Raw genomic sequence first — 21,302 nt, forward strand, 5'->3', positions numbered from 1 at the left:
CACTCCTGTTCAGCTCTGGTCTCCCTTGTCAATGTATCTGCACCACCACATGTTCAGAGGCAGGAACAGCTGGCTGGGAGTGGGGAGCTCTGGGTGCCAAGCTGTTCAGGAGAGTAATTCCAAGCACAGTTCCATGAGTCACTCTAGCATGGCCCAGAAGAACACAGTAATTGGTAGCTTTTCACAGCAAGCAGTAGCTTTCATCACACATCCCACAAACACTGAGTACCTATTAGGTGCTGGGCTCTGTGGTGGAGGCTAGGGCCATAGAAGCAAATGAGACTGGGTCTTAGGGGCCAGCAACCAAGCAGAGGACACCAGGAGTTGCAATGCAGTATTGAATGCTCTGTCCAAAGTCTCAGAAGGCCCCCGATCCACCAAGGGCTTCTAGGAAGATGGACACCTGGACATTTCTTCTATTTCACTTATCGATCAGAGGAAGGACTCAAGGTCCTTCTGCTTTGGGCCCCAGGCACACCTCTGCGTCCCACCTTAGACAGCTCCAGGGCACAATGCCACCACTGTATTCCTCCACATCTAGGTGAGATGTACTCCTGCCCACCATTCTCAAGTTCATTACTGTCACAGAGCAACATCAATGGATGCTGACTTACCAATAATCCAATTCCAGGTCTGGCCATGGATTGTTTCCAATCCATGTGTCTTTTTTGTGAGGAGGAGGTGGCAGAGGAGCATTTTGCCACCCAAACCTTCCCTAGTATGAACCCTTTACGTGGCCCCACTCCCCAGCTGCAAATGCTTCTCTGGTCCCCTTGTACCACCTGCAGCCCCGCACACAGCCCTGCCCACAGCGCTTATTTTTTCCTCCACTTCCTTCCTCAAAGGGACTTATTTGCCTGCGATGCCCTCTGCCCACAGTCCTGGGCATCTCCAAAATCTAGTTCATTCTCGTCAGCCCACAAAACCGTCCTGACACTTTTCTCTGTATCACTCCCATTTCTTTTTTTCTCTGAACAAATAGTCTCCTCTGTACTTCACCCCACAGTATTTAACTGTAATTTAGCTAGCATCTAGGATTGTTTGCTAATCACTTCAAGTATGTTGGTTTTATTTCCAGAAATCACTTTAAGGTCCTTGATGGTAAGCCTGTAGTGCTTTCTTATGCCCAGGACCTCACTGCCACCCAACACAACCCTGTTGATTGAATGGCTGGCTGGCTGACCACTGAAAACAACTCCCCTGCAGACAGCTAATGGAATCAGACTGCCCTGAAGTGTGAGAGTGGCACAGCGGGGCTCTGGAGCGCAGCTCAATAACCACTGTAATATACATGAGCCACGCTCTGTGCTCTTCCACTCTCCCTTCACAGCAACCACGTGGGGTGCTCATGACTATGCTCATTTTACAGAGAAAGAAATGCGGGCTCAGCAGTGTTAACTAATGTGCCTAAGCTCACAGTCAACAGTGTTAACTGACACGCAACTGGTGGAGCCAGGACTGAAATGAGATCTGCCCGTGCTCTGTGTCCACTCATGGCCACTGCCTTCCCCATGGCCAGCTCTGGCCCTAGGGGAGCAAAGAGTTCAGAAGTGTGTGGCCTCCTCAGGTTCCTGTGAGGGCAGTATTTCCTTTAAATGACAAAGGGCTTGCCCCATAGATCCATGGTTTCGAGACCTCTCCTTGCAAGATAGAGATCTACATATAGACGCCTAGAAACACATAGTCACTCATTCACGTCTCACCAGGGATATTCATTCATGCCGAGCAGAAAAGGCAAGCACATGATAGCTTTCATTCGAATTCTCAGCTGCCTTCCTGGGGACAGTGTGTGCAGGTATGTTTGTTGCATATTTTAACAAGGCAGCAATGGATGACTAGGGTTTATTTATTTATTATCCAAACCAGGACACTTTGAGAACAAAAGTTATTGAGAAATAACTAACAGGCCTGAACTCATCTACAACAGACGTAACCAGGACTATCCTGGGCGAACAAGGATATATGTTTTCCCTATGGAAAATCTGGGGTGCTTGGGGACCCACAGCACTTCTCAGCTGCACATCCCAGTCAGTGACTGCTTTCTATTCAACCCACTCTACCATTCATTCACACATTCAATCCATCAATCAATCAAATATCCATGTGCCAGCCCTGTGAAGAAGACAAACCCTGCTCTCATGAAACTTACATTCTAGGAGAGGGGTAGAAAGTAAACAAACACATAGAAAATATAACATCCGGTAGCAAGGAGGTCTACAAAGAGAAATAGGGCAGGGTTAAGGTGAAGGGGAGATGTGTAGGGTGAGACTGAAGACCTCTCCTAGGGCAGCCTCCTCAGGGAGCCTAGGAGGGGGGAACAGGTGCACAGGCCCTGGGGTGGAAGAGCCAGCTGGGAGGCTTGAGTGACAGAAGGAAGAGGGGGATAGGCTGAGGGGAACAGATCACATAGGATCTTGAATTTTATTCCCAGTGAGATGGGAAGCCATTTAAAGGCTTGTGCAGGAGAACTTTAAAATGCAATCAAATTTGCCTTTTAAAAAAGGACTGCTCTGGCTACTAGTGGAGAATACACTGTAGAAACGCAGAAATGGGAGACAGAGAGCAGGCAATGGTGAGTGCACAGGTGTGAGATGATGGGCGCATGGGCCAGGGTGGCAGCGGTGGCGCTGGGGGTCAGAGGTGGCTGGATTCAGGAAATTTTGTGAAGGCGGGGCCTCTAGGACTTGTGAGCCAGGTGGACACTGGGTGGATTCAATGTGTAAGACCCTGGGACAGAACTGAGGCCCAGCCAGCCTAGCCTGGCCCTAGGTTCCTTCCAAGGCTTCTTCTCGATGTGTCCTAGAAGTCGTTACCCGGACCGAGAATTTCAACACGAGAAACAAGCTGCTTTGGTTCTTTAGGGAGGTGGGGGAAGGCCCTGAACATCCTTACCTTTAGCTCTGTGATCTTCTTCCTTGGGGCACTTCCCCCCTTCCCACCATTTGCGCTTCAGGATTTCCAGGCGGTTGTTCTCCTGCAGCTGGAGAATGGCCAGGTCAAACTCGTCCCGGAAAACCGAGCCTGCAGGGTCACAGGAGAACCCAGGACACAGGATGTGAACACTCTGTTACGTGTCACTCTGCTCCCCTTCCCGCACACCTCCTGACCACTCTGCCTGCGTCAATCTCAGGAGAGGAGAGACAGGTGGTGGGCAGGGTGTGCCCAAAGGACCACTGTTCTCCACTCTGCTGCATCTCCCCGGTGGAGAGGAGAGAGTTCTGGCTTCATGCAGAGTCCTGCCTTTTCTACTTCCCTCTCTCCACACTGACTGGCACATCCAGCCAATGGCCAAATACCCCAGGAAGGCTCAAGTGATGTCTTTCCAGGTAGTTGTGCCACTCACCTCCCCAGCTGGGTACTAGCACTTTCTAAATTAAAAAGATGGACCATGCAAGTTAAATGACCTTTCCACTGACACAGAACGCTGATTGCAAAGTTTCCCATCCACCCCAGGAGGCCAAAGTTTGTATTTCTGTGACACAAACCTCTCTCAGTCAGTTGTCCAATTTCTACTTTATTTAAATTAACTTCTCAGGTATGCACTTGTAACTCTCACTACATTACACCCAGAGCAGGCACCAACCCACGGGAGAAACAACCTCCCAGAGTGTGACAGAAGCATCCATCCTCTGGAGGCTCCGGTTCCCATGTGTCCCCAACCCTCCGGGCTATTGCCAAATGCACCAGAACCCACTGGCCCGCTCATTATCCCATTTTTCCTGCTCTACCTGCTCTCCTTAAATGGAAGGCTTTTTTCTGTTCAGTGCAATTCTTTTTTAATTTTTCTAATGGAATCTGGTCAAGGAGCTTTGGTTCTAAAATTTAGGCTTAATCACAAAAACAGGCTTAAATGAAATCATGGAAAGCTCGGTGTCCCAGCACAGGCTGAGGCCTGAGATCATTAAGAAAAAGCTGCCAAGAGGCTGGCAAACAACTAAGCTGCCCAACTTCCCCGCCCAAGCTCTGTGAAGGCCTGACGCCCCAGAGGGAAAACGCTATGGTGAAGGATTCAGGCAGAAGCTTGGAACAAAGCAATGAGTGCTTCTAAAGCACTTCTCCAGTGCACAGGAACCACCTGGGGATTTTGTTGACCTGCGGACTGTGTTTCAGCAGGTCTGGGGTGAGGCCCGAGATTCTGCATCGCCAACAAGCCCCAAGGTGATGCCATACTTCAGGGCCATGGACCATACTTCCAGAGGCAAAGAACTAGAACATCTCCCAGGTCTCTTCCGACTGTGACAGCCCATGACTCCATGGTAGCACCTTCTCTGATATTGACACAGCTATGCCTGGACACACAGACCTCAAGCCTGCAGCACTGGGCCAACATCAGCAGAGCCTCACATAGAATAGGTACTTAGTACACATCTGCAGTGAGGGATACATGAACGAGTCACATAACAGATGTTGTTAGGTGGTGAGACTAATGAACATTTCAGATTTAGAGACAACTGTCCAGGCCAGTAAGGCCTTTCAAGCAATTTCAAGGCACTTTCAACCCAACCTCACAACACACCAAGGGCTGCACGAAAGGACTATTCTGCTCACTCCATGGTTGCCTGCTTCGCTCCTAAACCACCTGATCAAATTTCTGTCTTGCTCCTCGTTCTGCTTCTCCTCATCTTCCTGGGTCCAACCACATTGCTTATTCTATAGTTGTGCCCTTACCTTCCCCTTAAGAATGATACACATGCTTGTATACACCGTTACTTCCCACTTAAAGTCTACACAATATACATGCTTGTCTTTCCTGGGCATAACCCCAGCTGCACCTAAATCCTGTCTCATTAATGGACTGTGTAATATTCTTCTCAATCTCGTGAGAACCTGGACTAGCCCACAGCATACCTTCCCACCTATCCTGTCCTGTCTAGCTGGTTGGATCCTTTTGACAACATGGTCTGGTGAGTGAATCACTAGATTTGGGGATAGGCATGCTAGGCTGAAGCCCAGATTCTCTATCTATGCTGTGATCTTGGACAAGTAACCTATTTGCTCAGAATCTCAGTTCTGTCCTCTACAGAATGGGAATAACCACATTTATCTCACCAGGGGATAACTAAGATTATACATGTAAAAATAGCATCATGTCAGATATAGAACACACACTTTTTCCTCGGTTATTGATGAAAATTTCTAGAGTTAGTGTGTTTTACCTCAAGTCTCTATAGTTTTGAAAACTTTTGGGGCATTTGACATTTAGGTTAAATTTGTTAAATTTATAATTGTTAAATTTGGTACAGTATTATCAAGGTGCACCTTAAGTTCATTTTGTGGTTCACTCCACCGTTTTGAAACACAAATGTCAGCCAATACATTTCTCAAATAATCTGTAACATTAGGGAACATCAATTAAATATTAAATATTCATTTAGTAAACAATAAATAGAGGGTGTGCAGGTGTACAGGATTACTAGTGCCCTGAGTGAGGCCTCCAGTTTGTGGAACTGCTAGTGTCAGAACTGACAGAGTTCAGGAATGAACCATATTATTGCCTGTGTTCATTTGCTTAGCTCCTGATCAGTATTTAGGAAGTCATCTGCTTTTATCAAATGACATAGGAAACTATGGAAAAGATGGGAAAGACACTAACATTCCCCAGAACAGGCTAAGTGTGAGACACAGAGGTAATAAGGCACCTGACCAGATTATCAGGTTTAGTCCTCATAAGAATGCCATGAGGTAGGTATTAGAAACCTAATTTTATGAATGAGATAACTCACGCTTAGAGAGGTTAAATAATAACCCATCAGAGGTACCACACCCAGTAACCAGGATGCATACCCATGTCTGCCTGATGCCAAGTCCATACTCATTACACTCCTCAGGTGTAAGCGAATCCTATAATTTATAGAGCTTTGAGTTAGGCAAAGACCAATAGAAGGGATGTGTAATACAACCACAAAGATGTGCATACTATATATCAATTTTCTCACGTGATCTGATGGTCTCGAATCCCTCTTCCTCTGTTGCCTTGTATAAGAACACCCCCGTACAAGGGCCGCCCCATGCAACAGTGGCTCTCAATGGTGTGTGGGGGGAAGGGTGCATGTCAGAATCACCTGGGGAACATCCTCAGATCCCCACCAAAATCACAACACCAACTATACATGCTCTGCCCTCGTCTTCTGGTGGAGGTACTACCAGCAAGGGAGGGCCCAAGGTGTGAATGTCCTTTAAACAGCACAGCTGGGATACCTTTCTGGAAGCCAAACATCCCCACTCTCCTATAACAAAACCAGATGGCACCCGGTCAGCAAGCAGAACATCAGAGCCCTACTCCCCATTCTTGATTACCCACACTGAGCTGACTTGGAGTGGATGGATCAGTGAAATCCACAAACAATTTGAAAGCCATCTCATCTCATCATGTCAGTCCCCTTTTGCAGTAAACTTTTCACCAGAGACACTAGCAAATAGCAAAATCAATTCATTTGAATTTTACCACCTCTTCCTTCTTTCCACTGCCAGTAGAGATGTCAATCAACAGAGAAATGGCCAAGGGGCAGGAAGCAGGGGACAGGAGGAACAAAAGGCCTAAAGTGCCCAAGGGCCTCAATATGTTCTTTAATAATTAGGATTAGCCCTTTAATAATCAAAGAAAAATTGATCAACTAGTCAACTAGGTCCTTAATAATTAAGGCACTGATCACTGATTAGTAGAAGTATGTGAGTTTGCTTTTTTTAAACCTTGAGAATGCCACCTAAGGTCACTGTTAAATTGGTTCTAGCAACAGGGCTTATTGAAGTCAATGCTGCGTTCAGTAGTTTTAGCTTCCCTGACCCTGCCTGGATGAAGCTACCCAAAGAGGCTGCTCCTCTCCTGCATACCGACTGGCATGCCAATCCCATAGCCCTTGGTGTCCAGCAGGCCCCCAATCTGAGTGAGGTTGCAGTTTCTCTGCCGATAGTACTCATTCATGGTGGACTCCAGCAGGAAGGCGTAGTTGGAATTCAACACCCTGGCGATTCCCTCCTCTGTACTCTTCACAAACACACTTGGCTGCTTGGAATACATGTAATTCCACATGCGTTGGTAGGTCTGGTAGCGGGAATTCTGGGAAAAGAACAAAAGGAAGAAGCAGGATTGGGAAAAGAGGAAGGAGATGTTGGTTTAAAAGGGGAGGGAACGAAAGTGGGCCTTCAAGTGCTAGCCCTTCTGCGGCTCTACCCCTCATTGCAGTCAACCACTTGTTCCCTTCTGTCTGACTGCAAGATGCTCCCTGACATTGCACAATGGCGGAGGAGGAAGCTGAGCCTTTGATGCCTTTCACAGAAAGATGGGGAAGCAGCAGGGGCCTCAGGCACTGTCAATTCTGCCTACTGGTTTGATGATCAGTTTTGCTTCATCTGCCCTAGAGAGGTCGTCCACTGCCAACCTCCATTTCCTGGTAGAATTGAAATTCTGGTCGTGTCCCTTTCTTGTCCCTGAGGTTGGAGCGGTAAACACAGGTTCATTCAGGACTTGCACAGAGATACCATCTGAAGAAGCAGGGCTGGTTATTTTCCATCAACCCTGAACCAAACGACTGATCACATATCCAGTGCTGGCTTCTGTTTTACAAATAATAACAAGACAGAATTCTGGGGGTCTATCCAAACCCTGTGTTTGCATGATGACTTCACTGGTCTCTGTGCCAACAGAAAACTGAAGGCTTTGGACTTGTTTCATGTGAAAATGAACTTCTTGGATACTGGGTTGGTTAGACATCTATTAACCCCAGGGAGAACCTGCTTCCCTAGAGATCTTGAAGCATATGAAAACTACTATTCTGTCTGGCTTGTTCTGTCAGCCTTGGTGATCAATCAGTTGATCTTTCAGCAAAGACATCACTGTGGCAGGGCCTTCTGCTGACACTTGCAAGGGAAACCCAAAGAAGCCAACAGAGTCCCTATCTGACACCTATCTAGTCTGGAATCAATGAAACCAGTTCATCTTAATCTAGTGTTCCTTAAACTTCAATCATTTGTATATTATTTCAATCTTGCTCTAAGCACTACCTATAAAATTTAACTCACTTAAAAAAATTTAAATGCATATATTAGTCCTATCCTATTTAGTAATATAAATAAAACTACAGGTTTATTCACTGCATATATATATATTTTTTCTAATGCACATTAAAATAAACATGAGACTATTGCAATTAAAATATAATTCCACCACATTGTACCTAAAACCATCTCAAGTACCAACAATCATTCGTTCATGCACAACACTTTGGGAAAGGCTTCTATTAACCCAAAGTCCTTTTGGGACCTCATTCCAGGGGTATTTTGTGGAGGAGGAGAAAAATGAGCCCCATGTGGACCTCCAAACTAGATGTTCGGAAGAGATAATGAGATGAGGAAAGATGTTTTCATCTCCAGTGGACAAACATCTCAAGTTCATTCAGCCCAATTCCCGATGTCGGTGAGCAACCAAATGGGATTTACTTGGAAGAAGGTCATGCTGGAGCCTCCGTGAATTGTGCCATACTCAATGGCGGTCTGGTCAGCCAGGTCATCCACTGACTCAATGGGCACATCCATGCGCTGCACAGTCAGGAATGCTGCCAGGTTGGCCGTGTAGGATGAGATGATGATCAGCGTGAAAGCCCACCTATGCAGGGAAACACCAGGAAGTCGTCACTGCCCGGGCACTCCCAGGAGTCTTGACTCCCATCCCTAGGCCTGGTGTGACATGGGACAGACCAGGTGTCTCTCTTCGGAAGGAGCTGGCAACTTAGTGGGGGAAGAGAAAGGAGGCAGGACATATGATGTCGACAGAGATGAATTAAGTTTGTGAGCGTTGCCTGGTAGAAGGCAGTTGATTTTTTTTTTCTTATTTCCTAAAGGAGGTGATTATTGGGTTGTTATTCAAAAGAGGTGTAGTCCATGCATATGAGACAGTCTGGAAGACTATGAGCAATGAGCTAGTGAATGAGCTACGGGCACCAGCTCTGAGGGCCCCGTTCAGAGTTGGAGCAGGGACGGCTTCCCTGCCTCATGCTGAAGCCAACCTCCAGATGCACACAGCCGCGTCCTGAGCACCCGCCACGAGCCGCATCGCTATCTCACGTAATCCCTACAACTCAGGAGGCAAAAGTCTTATCCCCATTATACAGCTGAGGAAATTGAGGCTCAGAGAAGTGAAGTAACTTGCCAAGGAACACATTGATAGATTCATATTTTAAACCCAGTTCTTTAAATTGTAGCAGCAGAAAATCCTTAACAAAGACTAACAGGTGGAAAGCATCTTTGAACTGCTGAAATGTTGAAATTATTAATAGAAAATACTTTTTACAATGATCATGCTATTTCAAACTAGAAGACTGTTTTATCAAGGCATTTAAAATTAGAATAATTTTGCAACTCAGGCAGCATATCTGCTGAAGCCATTAAACACAGTTTGCTCACGGTAGTAGGTTAAACAAGCCTTCTCCCATCTGGTCAACAGTATGGATCTGCTTCCCAATCCCAAGGGGTTCAAAGATAGATCTAAGCACAGTTTAGGCTGGAGAATCACAAATTCTGAACCAGTGGCTTCTGAGTTCATGAGGCTTTTTTACCCATTATGAGGACATTGCCAACTCGTGGGTAGTGTCTGCCACAGGACTCAGCAGCTGGCAGCTGCCAGGCGGATTTCCAAGAGCAGGAAGTCCCGTTGCCTCTTTTGCCACTGTGACCAAGAACCCCTGCTGGCTGCCCCACCGGCAGTGAAGGAAAGGGGCATCCAGTGACCACCAGTGAGGTGAACTGGTTTTTAGTTCTGGCTTTGTCACCTTCCACCTGTGAGCCTATGGAGAAAGCCACTCACTTTTCTGAGCTTGCTCACTTGTCTGCTGAATATATGGGGATAATAATGCCTGCTCTGCTTGCCTTCAGAGAGTTGTGAGAGCAAATGAGCTACTGTGTCATTAGTGATCAGTAATCTGTAAAGGACTAGACGAATGTGAGATATAGAGAAATGTATAGAGAGACCCTCGAATTTGGGATGAAATCACGTGGCTGCCTCCTTCCTGCCTTCCCTATCTGTTAGCTGCTTCCTTGCTCCTGCCCCAGCTCCCCCACTCTGTTGGAAGGTGGCCTGCGAGCAGGCAGCCCCCAGGAGGAAGCCGGCGTTCTGCAGCTGCTTACTGCATTGCTTAGTGCCGTGGGTTAACGCGCCCTGGGTGTGGACTTCACTGTAGAGTTGTTTGGGGAGATTCCCTCAGCCCTATGGCTACCTTCTGGCATCTGTTCCACCCTGGGTGGCTGTTCAGGCCACTGGTCACAAGGTAACAGATCAGAGAGCATTAGTGGCTCAGTGCAAGCCCCATTCACCTCTCCTGAGAAGCTAATGATGCCCATACTGTCTCCAGAGGGTTCCCTGAGCCCTGCTCCTGTGTCTAAGGGCCACCGTCAGCTGCAAAGCTGGCATCCTTGTGAGTGATGTGACATTTTCTATCACTTGCTCTGAGCGAGGAGGCCAAGGTAGGCCACGATAGCCTACCTCTCACTCCCCAAAGGAACTGACCAAACCAAGGCTCTGAATGAGTAGCTAAGAACTCTGTGAGGCAGAGGGGCTCACTGACAACTTGAGGCCAGGGGCTGCGGAGGACACATTGTGGTGGCTTCTCATTAGTGCTAGAACAGGGTAGCCGAGCCACCTGGGGCCAGCTAGTTAAAGCTGTGCCCAGTCTTTGGACTAAGGGCAGGGCAGCTGGCAGGAAGGCTGGGTTCTGCTGGGGGTGAGGGAGCTGACAGGCAGATAAAGCAGGTAATGGGACCCCGTCTGCCCCTAGGGAACGAGAACCCTCTGGAAGGAAAAGCCTCGGGGGGGGGGGAAGGGGGGGGAAGAGAATAACATTCTCAGCTGGTGCCTGCTCATCTCCCTGGGCTCCTGCCCAGATTTCCAGATTTTGAGGAAACTTCATGACCATCCCTGCTGAAACCCTCCCTTCTTCCTGGGGACGTGAGCCCTAGTTCTCCACGTTGACTGCTCTGCACTATTTGGTAACAGGTGAGCATCCTGTCCAGTTGGTTTAAATCCTACTATAGTTAAAACCCCAGATGGTGTGTGTGTGTGGGGGGGCTCACTGTCCCAGCTGTGTCACCTCCCCAACAGCCCCAGCTCCAGTGGCTTCTCTAGTAACTCTGTCCAGACCAACCCTCTGCCCCGGCACCAGTACCAAGGGTGGAAACACTACTCTTCCTTTCACTTTGGCTAATCTGGCTGGGAAAGAGGGGAGAGGACCAAGGTTGTAAGTCCTGTACATGGTGGCAGCCAGACCTACAGTGGATTTTTTAAGACAGGATCAAAAACTTGCACTCTGCAAACTTGCCTGGTTAGGTTATGTGTGTGTGTGTGCGTGTGTGTGTGTGTATATAAAACATTATAATATATATATAACTTTTTCATTTGCCCCCCATAATGGTCTAATAACAATTACTAGCCCACACATTTACGCAGCACTTTCAAATTTTCAAAGAGCTTTCCCACACATGGAATTATTCGCTCAACTCTCCGCGACCAAGAGCCTTCATTCTCCACACCTGCTGAGGTGGGCAGGCCAGCAAGCCCGGGAGCCAGGTGCAGAGGGACAAAGCCTGAGAAAGCTGGCAGAGGGGGCATGATGTGGCAGCCGGGCTTGGCTTCCTCCTGCAGGGACTTCCTGCTAGCAGACTCCCATTTGCATAAATCTGCATATGCCTTCTCAGACTGCAGGTCGTTTTCAGGTCGGGAGTTATCACTGCTTTGCTGAAGGTCATCAAGGCTGTTTTCTCACCCCCTTTCCCTTCCTGCCTGGGCTCCCCTGTACACCCAGACCCCAGAAACCATGTAGGGGAAGGGGAGAAGATGGGACAAGGTGGTCCCCATGCACTGCCTGGGCCTTGTGAGCTGGCAGAGTGGGCCTCACTCCCTGAGGGTCTGTTGTGAAAGGCAGAGGCTCCGGGGCTGTCACGTGGGGCCACCAGGGCTCCTGCCCACCAGCAGCTGGAGCTGGGCTTATCCAGAGGGTCCCCTGTGTGTCCCCGCCCCATCTGGCCTAGTTCCACCACTCCGTCAGGCCTGGCCGGCCTCCGCCTGGGGCCTTACCAGACGCCACTGACACAGCGGGTGGACAAGGCGCGAGGGGCAATGGTGGAGCCCTGCTGCATGAAGCCCCCGACCGGAAACCAGAGGCTGTTGCCCAGGGAGTACTGGTTCACCAGGAGGTTGCACCGGCCCTGGGCACACGGGTGTGGGCTGTACCACTCGTAGGGCGTTAACCTGTGGGAGAAAAGGAACATGCACCAGTGTGGTGGAGGCGGGGTGGGAAGGGAAGGAAGCTGGGGAGACGGGGAGGGGCTGTCCTTCCCGGCCTCCCCTCTGCGGCTCAGGGACTGGCCTTGTGGCCTTGAGCAAGCCACTTCCGTTTGCTGGACTTGGATTTTCCCAACCAAAAATGAAGCAGTTGGGCAAGGTTTTTTCCCAGATAAATGCCGGTGTGGAACTCCAATAAACAGTATCAGTGAAAGAGGAGCTCCTTGGCTGGAAGCCGGGAGGGTCAAGGAGTGGACAGCCTGGGAAGTTGCTTGTTCGCCCCAGGGTGATCGGAGAGACCCTGGAGTCGCACAGAACCACCGTTTGAGCCCCCTCAGCCCAGAGCAGTAGCTCTCAAACTTTTACCTGCCTCCGAATCACCACGGTTTGTTGAAATAGATTGCTCAGCCCCACTCTGGGAGCTTCTGAACCAGTAAGTCTGGGGTGAGGCCTAAGCATCTGCAAGTTCCCAGGCGGTGTGGATGCCGCTGGTCTAGTGTCCACACCGAGAACCAATGGCCTGGACAGTGCCTAAGGCCAGGTTCTCACCCTGCCTGCATTTCAGACTCCTCTGGGAGATTTCTAAAAGATGCCAATGCTTGAATTCCACTCGCAGAAATTCTGATTTAATTTGCCCAGTGGGGCCTGGGCATCGGTAGTTGTTTAAAGCTTCCCAGGCGAGTGTGAGGGGCACACAGGGCTGAGCAGGGCTGCCCTACGCTCTCCACCTCCCCACCCAGGCCCCTCTCAGCCTCCACACTGGCCCCTCTCTGAGCAGCCCCGCACTGTCTAGGACGTTCAGAACGCCCTTTCTCCGCCTGCCTGCCAGCCCCACCTGTCTCCCGTGCAAAGCCATTCTGCTCTGACGAGAGGAATGTGCGTGGACGGGCACGTGCCCACCAGCAGGGTGAGGTGCTGTGTGCCCCAGGCTGCTGCCATCACTGGGCTTTCCCATCCCTTCCCTCAGCCTTGGGGGCACTGGGTGTTCCTGCAGCCACCCGCCACTGTTTCCATCAATGTCTCCCATTCCTGAACGTAACACAAATGTGTCCCCATTGGCCTGTGTCCTGTGCAGCCGGCTGGCACTCACGGTGCCTCACCCAGGTGGTTTCCAAGCCTACAGTCCAGTGGAGGCACCTGGTGTATTTCAAAGATATAGATTCCCAGGCCCCACCTGCAGAGAGACTGAGACGTTGGGACCCAGGGATTCAAATGTGTCAAAGCTCCCTGTGTCTGTGACTCTGACAACCCTCTGGCTTGGGAATGGCTGCCTGAGAGCTGTAGTTTTCAAGCATCTTTACCCTCTAAAATCTTACCCAGAAGTACAATATATAAGAGATAAAAGTGGAGCTGGTCTGGATGAAAAGGTGTTGGGGCCTGGGGCCTGGGGCTCTGCCTGCCTGGCCTCTCCTTTCACCCCAAAGTCTCCGGTAGCTCCGAAGAGCCTTCGCGCTCCATAGAATCCTGTTTGAAAATCACTATCTTAGGACAGAATACCCTGGGCTCAGACATCTCATTCATAGATACATGTGTGTGTACATACACACACACACACACACACACACACACACGTATATATATATATGCTATATGGTGAACCCTTTAGTATTTTTTTTTTTTGGCTAATCTTTTTGTTAGTGCTGGGTGCTGAGGGCAGTGTGTGTCGGTGCGGGGGCAGGGAAGAGGGACCTCAGGGCTGGCCGAGAAGCTCCCGGTGCCGCGGGCACGGTGAGGCAGGCTTGTGTGTGTGCCCGGTAACCAAGCCCCAAGACCCTTTCCGGGGCCCTGGAGGTGACCTGAGAGCTGTGGCACGCCACGCACGGGAGCTCCACCAACGGGGCAAGTGTGAACTACAGACGGTGGAGCCAGGGCTCACGCAGACAGCTTGGCAATGTGGAGCCGCAGCAGCGTGCGATGTGCAGAGGGGATGTGTCAGACAGCCTGCGAGCTCCTGCACCTCACAGCCGTCACTGACAACAGACACTTGACAGTGGTGATGCCTCCAGGCCCCACAGGGGTAGGTGGCGCCTGGGCAGCAAACTCAGCCGCCTTTGCAGACTACCAGGTTGTAAGCAGGGCTTTTCTTTGTTTGGCTGCATCTCGTGGGCCCCTGACGACTTTCCTGATCTTGGCTTTTCCTCCACCAGAAGAGGCACAGACAGGGTTGTGCAGCCCTTCATGGGCAGGCTGGTTGAACTGCCCCGGGGATTACCCCATGGACACTGCTGCTCCATCTCCTAACTGGGAAGAGCACGTGCTCCCCTGGATCCACTGAATACACACTCTTAGGGGGGACCCCACCCTGTAGAGATGGAAGGTCCACTATAGAATTATCTGCTCCTGCTTCTGTGGCCTGGAGGCAAAGGTGACAACTGAAGAGAGACCTGCAAACAGACCCACCACCAGATTTCCAGAAGCTCATCCTGAGCAGTTCTCTGCTCCCATGTAACAGCCCTTTTTGGTCCCCAGTGAGCTGGGGGCTGAGCAGGGAGCAGGGACTTGAGCGAGTGGTCTAGGAGCCACCAGCACTTGTCCACTTCTGGATAGGAGGCTGGCTCTCCTGAAGCCCAGGCTGGTCCCATATCCTATAGGCTCAGAGAGAAACAACCTTCCCTGCACACATTCTTGGGAAGCCACAGCCTCGGAATGCTCCTCGGATTTTTCCATAGGGCTGGGACAGTCCCTGGTTTGCTGGGGACAGTGGGGAGCTTATTCTCCCCATCCTGATCTGGCCCATTTGTCCCAACTCAACACTACTTGAAAACGCCTCTCTCTACCCTGCCCTCTTGCCGCCTGCCACCCTCCCAGTTCCCATTTGACAGGCAGCTGTGTTTTCAGAGGCAGATCCAGGCTCCTGCAGAGGCGGCTTTCTCCCTGGCCTGTGCCACTGCAGCCTCCAGTCCCCCTACTCCGGATTCGCAGGCTCTGTTTCTTGTCATTCAGCACTTTGTGGCAGATCCTGGCAGGGACAGATGCCAGGGCAGCCAAATGCATAGTGCTTAATCACAGTGATCTTCCTGCCACCCTCTTCCCCTCTTCTCTTTCCCAAGGCCCCCACACAAGCAGGGGGCATGAAGGGGGAGGAGGGGAGGAGCAGGAGGAGGCAAGAGGCAGGGGTACAGGAGGTCAATCCAGACAAGCTCACCTATCTGCGTCGTGCATGGTGGGGAATGCTTGCACGGGCAGCCCGAGGTTGACAGCTGGGCAGAGAGCGTTTCAGGTCCCCAGTCCCTCTCCCATCCCTCTGGTTTGGCACCAAGGTCTTCTCAACCCACCTCTCTCCTCCTCCGCACCCCTCCCCATGCAGTTCCCGGAGGTGGGCACGAGGTGGCGGTGTGAGGACAGGGAAGGGGAGAGGAGAGTACCGGGCCACAAGGAAGAGCACACAGCTGACAGCCAGATAGGCTAGAAGCATGAAGAGCCAGACGCCCGGAGAGAACGGGTCCAGGAAGGAGAAATATCCGGGTTTGCGTCCCTGGAAATGGAGATAAAAACAAGATTCACCGTTCACATTCAGTCCAAGCGGCCCTTGGGCAGGGCAGGGCAGGGCAGGGCAGAGGTTGTGGTGAGTGTGGGTCTGGCCCCAGACTGCATTTCTTGGGGTTCTGGGTGATTGGTTTCAATGATGCTGGGGATGAAGCTGTAGCAGGGGCTGCTCCAAAGCACCTACCCAGCCCTGATCTCAGTAGATGAAACGGGACAGCAGCGTGGCCACATCACCTCGTAGGAGGGCGGCTTTGTCCTGGGAAAGTGGAACAGCCCTCAATGCCCCTGATGTGCTCCCTGGTGTCCTCTGGGGGTGGCCCAGAACAGGCCTGGAGAGCACCTTTGAGCTGCTGCTGCCTGCAGTGCCGGAGTCTGACCACAGCACCCCTCTCTGATACTCCCATCTTTCTCACGAGGGTGCCAATACAACAGGCATCCCTGGGTTCTGTTTGTGGGGTGATCTCACGCACAGTAAGACCTTCCCATGTGAACCTCAAAACACTCTTGGGAGGCACAAATTATTATTTTCATTTTACTGGTGAAGAAATCAAAGCTGAGGGCAGTCAAGGAATGTGCCCAAGGCTACACAGCTTGTAAGTGGAAGAGCTAGGACCCAAACCCACATTTTCCAACTCAGCCCAGGGCTCACCCTGCTATGCCATGGGAAAACATGGTTTGTCCCAAGCCCAGGGATGCGTTCGGCCAGAGTCATGTGAGCCAGAGGATGGAGCCAGGAACAAAACCCTGGATGCCAAGGACCCCACCATTTTCCCCAGGAAAACAAAATGCAACAAGAAGGATGGAGTTAAGTCAGCTGTTCCACGTCTTTAGCTGTGTGATCTTAGGCAAGTCCTCATCCCTCTCTGGCCTCAGCTGGAGCTGGGCTAGATCAGAGGTGACACACCAGCAGCCTACGGACCACATACAGCCCATAGACTTGCTTTGTTTACCCGGCAGTGTTTACCCATTTTGCATTAGTTGCAAGCATCACATGATTAGGAGATGTCACATATAAATCTAGATTTCTGGCTTTTTTTAGTGGGGTGATCTGGCAACACTGGGCCCAAGTTCCCAGTGGGCTGGAGCCGAGGGGTGGCTCCCACTATAGACAGGGCTCTCTCTCCAGCTCCTGCCGCTGCCTTGCCTTGAGCCAGGCTTGCTCCTTTCATTTACTATGAAACAACTGGACCAGATGCTCTCTAAGGACCATTCTTGATGAAAAATTCTATGACTGTATGATCCTAGGAATCTAGAAAGTCCATAGATAGGACTGAAAATCAATACTAAGCTCAGGGTCTCTATGAACAGGTAAGTGTCGAGCTCAAGATTGTATCAGTCATGGCACAACCTACTATGGAGGTTATGTCGTTTTTATACTGTGCTTCCAAGAAACACAAAAGGGAACTACCTATTCCAACACTGAGCTAAACTCAACCAGATTTCTGAGCTTTCATTATCCATAAGAAGCCAGAAGAAGCTGAGAAACTCCAAGTAACAACAGCTGTTGCCACGGCTGCATCTGAGGCAGGTGGGAGGGAGGCGGTTCTGCATGGTCCTGTTACATTTGCATAGCCACGCTCATGGGTGCTTTTCAGCTTCTCTTCTGGACGGTTTTCCATGCCTTCTTGGGGAGCCAGCAGGCCCACTGCTGAACCACCTGGGGTACAGTTTTACTTTCCTCTTTGGGACAACGGTCCAGAGGGTGCACAGAGAGGATGTAAATAGCTCATCTTCTGCCAAAGTGGTAGCTGTTCTTATGACCTTGCAGCAGTGTGTCAGTGACCTCTGGGGTGGTGTCAGCCGGTTTTCCTTTACAGTATGGCTTAGACCACAGAAATGCCCTTTGATACCAACTGCAAGTTCTCTGACTCATGGGGCAACCATGCTTGGTCTGCACAGAGTGTGCAGGTATTACTGGGAAAATGAAATGATTTGATGGACAAAGCCCAGTAAGTTAGGGAGGGGAACAGGAGAAGAATGGGAAGAGGACCCATTTGAGCATGTCATTATGCAAATCCCCTAACAGAAAGCAAAGACTTCAGAGCAGCAGAATCCAAGTCCCCAGTGAGTCACACCCGTGTCCATCACAGGATGACCATGTCTTCTTCAGCACCCCAAGAGCCACTGGCAGACACAGGAAGACACAGGAAGACACAGAGAGGGCAGAACCCACACACAGAGTCCAGAAGCGGGTAGAGAAACCGATCATGCCTACACACCCACTGTAGCAGAAATCACTAGCTCGGTCCACCCCCGGCGTCCTTCCTGATCCCAGGGTCTCTCCAGGCACACGTCCGTGAATTCCATGTGCCCTGTCCCTCATGACCATTTCACTCTGTGTCTCTCAACTGAGATATACAGGGGAAAAAAATCTTTTATTGTTGCTTTCTGAATCTGAAACCCCATTAGATGCTCAGTGTCGGAAATCTATACCTGATTATATCACAACAAGTGAAATTGAGGAAAATGACAGCGCTATTTAAAGCTGCCATATTTGGTTATGGGTGATAACGAATGATGCACAGCCGTGGGAAAAATTCCTGGAGACTGAAGTTGTAAAACACAGAACATCACACAAACAAAAGCAAGGCATAAACACAGCTCCCCCAGAAACATATCAGTCACATTGGCAAGGCAACATCTGATTCTACTTGTGATTGACTGACGCCAACCAGGGGAGCAAGGAGTGGGCGGTCATTTGAGATTTGGGTCTGGGTTTATACAGCCTGGGTTTAGGCCCTAGGCTAAACCCATGCTGTTTACATGATGCCAAAGAGAGGTATGTTCCTTGCAAAATTCTGAATGCCTACCATTTTTTCTATGCGGATGCTTTAGATTGCTTCCTTCCCAGAAGACATCTGAGTTACTGGTGCTTGGGGCAAATCAGGTGTCATAAGCCATAGGCATTTCTTCCAAATAACTGATTTTCCTTAACCCAAAGGATGTGTGATAGTGATGCTTTTCTTCTGAAGAACTCAAAGTGCTTCACTATGTTCTCTTGATTTCAATACCCAATTTTCCATACTGACAGATGGAAGAACTGAGACCCAGGGAGGTTAAGTGCCTCACTCAAATCATTGGTGATGGCTTCAATTTCTCTGGTGCTCATTCGTCAAGCTGTGCCATAGGCATGCCACGCTCTCCTTCATTCAAATGGCAGCTGTACTGCATCTTCCTCTCCTTTTAATCTTTGCAACTTGCTCCAATAAACTCCCTAATTAATCCCACGCCTTCTCCCCAATGCCAGCAGAAACCCAACCTACACACCCCCTTAAAGTACTCTTAAACATTATTTATTTATACCCATCATCATTTATTGTGACTGTTGTATTTATAAGCATTTGTATTGATTTATACACATCTCTGTTGACTGCAAGTTGAGCCAGTCATTCTGGTGAATACAACCACTTTGGAAGTAGACAAGGGATTATATATAGTCTGTGCCCCAAATGCTGAAGACAGGTCAAGCCCTGCTGATGGAATTGAAAATTAGACGGCAGCAAAATTAGAACTAGTTCTCTTGACTTTTGGGCTGTGTTTCAGACTGACCACACCAGAGTCAGCATCCTTGATGCTCTTTCATGATGGGAGAGATCCAAAGGGCTGGCCATCAGCTGATCACAGCCCTGGTGTGTTGACGTCCTTTGAATGATAGCAGTCGGGTTGCCTAGGGAGCTATGAAGTGGCATTAAACTACCCTTACATATCAAAAACTCCTCTTATCCTTACAAAAAAAAATCTGTTAATTCAACCATACTTCAGTCTGTGTGCTGAAAGAAATGACAATATATAATAGTAGGATTGCTACTGCTTTCCCAGGGTCTGGAGCCAAATGCACGGGGACACCAGCGGTAGACAAGGCAGGACAGGTAGTGAATTAAAACCCAGACTCTGGAGCCAGACTGCCCAGAATTGAGTCCTGGCTCTACCACTTACACGTTGAGTGACCCTGGGCAAGTCACTTAACCTCTAGATCTCCATTTCCTTCTTTGTAACATGAGAGTAATAATAAAAACCCCCTTGTGGGATTTTGAGAACTAAATGAGTTACCGCATAGCAAGGGTTATATGTGTGTTTGCTCCCCTTCTGTCTAATGATAGCTGTGAGTGAAGGGGGAGGAGGGGAGGGTCTGTGACAAAGGTGGGAACTTCCTTTTATACTGATGCCTTCCTCAATGGACAAGAAATACTGTTTTCTGACCTATGGTGACACATGTTAAAGATGCTTGGGGGAAGAAAGCCATATGGTACGGCCACTTTCCCTAACTCCTGGAGTTTCCCTGGGTTGTACTATATGAATCATGAGGGTTCCCCCAGGGCTCTCCAGGGAAGCAATTAGGGCAAGACTAGGCTTTCTTCTGGAAGAATGACTCCTGGAAGCCAGCGATTCCAACATTTAGAACTCAATTAGAACTCAGCCATCCCAAAGAAGCCCCTGGCGGAGTGGACCAGACATGTGGCAGGTTCTCCTGGATCCGTGTAAGGGCTATGTAGCCTTGTCACCCTTTCCCCTCCCCAGCATAGCCCATGACAAAAGGCCCTCATGTCCTCCATGTGCCTTTGACAGTCTTCAGAATTAAATGGCAATTCATGGAAAGGTTTCTTATTAATCCTGGCCAGTCAACTCCCAGCAGTGGTCGATGGTCAATAAAACTCTCTAGGGTTGAAGAGGGAAGAGAACAGTCTCTCCATGACTCCTTCTGGGAGAGTCAGAAAGAGGTGATTTCTCCTTGTCCCACCATGGGAACCCATAGATAGCCTCCCCAGGTGGCTGCAATGCACTGTCTTGCTGGCATGTTGGTTTAGCGTGCACTTTCCGCCTCTGACTCCAAGAGGAAAAAAGGAAGAAAGCAATTAATTCCTCTCCATAGAAAACACCCAGATTGGCTGTTGTCCACACATCTCACATGTTAGTAAATCTATTTTCACTTTGCTGGTTGGAAATCTGGAGTGAGGAAAACTGAGTTCTAACCCTGGCACTGACCTTGACTTGCTGAGTGGTCCTAGGCAAGCCACTCAACTTCTCTGGGTGCCATTTTCCTCTTCCATAAAATGGAGCACCACAATCCACATGTGGGGGGAACGTGAGAATTACTAAAATAATGTTGATAAAAATACCTTGAGCTTCTTGAGAGAGAGGCACTCAATAAATAACAATATTAAAATGATTATACATTCAGAGATCCATATTTCCATTATATGGGCTATCATGTTACTTAGCTTTAAGGAATAGAAGTCTATTCATTTTCCATTTTCTTATTACAGGGTATTAAGCAGTATTAGAAATGATTCACTGGTTTACTTAGCATTGTTCTCCATTTTCCTAGACCCTCTTTCTGAAACAAAACAGACCTTCCTGAAAAGCACGTAATACATCCAGCAAATGCCATGCATTCATTTAGTGTTGGTGTTTATTTCTCTCTCTTTTTAATCACTGTCTGGTTTTTCTTTTTTTCTTTTTCTTGAGAGAGAAGACTCTAACTGAGAGTTAAGAAGAGGAAAAGAACAGAGCATAAAACTTTCCCATCTGTTAATCAAGAGTGGAGCAG

The 21,302-nt window shown here is 49.3% G+C and overlaps 1 protein-coding gene across 1 annotated transcript in view; it reads right to left on the reverse strand.

Annotated features, from left to right (window-relative positions):
- The window catches only part of GRIK4 (glutamate ionotropic receptor kainate type subunit 4), a 295,913-nt gene that overhangs the window by 16,736 nt on the left and 257,875 nt on the right, over window positions 1–21,302 (reverse strand). Inside the window, exons 13-17 of the mRNA XM_045555389.1 lie at window positions 15,634–15,743; window positions 12,062–12,235; window positions 8,437–8,602; window positions 6,832–7,057; window positions 2,893–3,021 (exon numbers count right to left, since the gene is read on the reverse strand). Coding sequence (XP_045411345.1) covers window positions 2,893–3,021; window positions 6,832–7,057; window positions 8,437–8,602; window positions 12,062–12,235; window positions 15,634–15,743 — 805 coding nt within the window. The remainder of the gene's footprint in view (window positions 1–2,892; window positions 3,022–6,831; window positions 7,058–8,436; window positions 8,603–12,061; window positions 12,236–15,633; window positions 15,744–21,302) is intronic.

This window comes from Lemur catta, chromosome 7 (genome assembly GCF_020740605.2).
Source record: "Lemur catta isolate mLemCat1 chromosome 7, mLemCat1.pri, whole genome shotgun sequence".
Lineage (NCBI taxonomy): Eukaryota > Metazoa > Chordata > Mammalia > Primates > Lemuridae > Lemur > Lemur catta.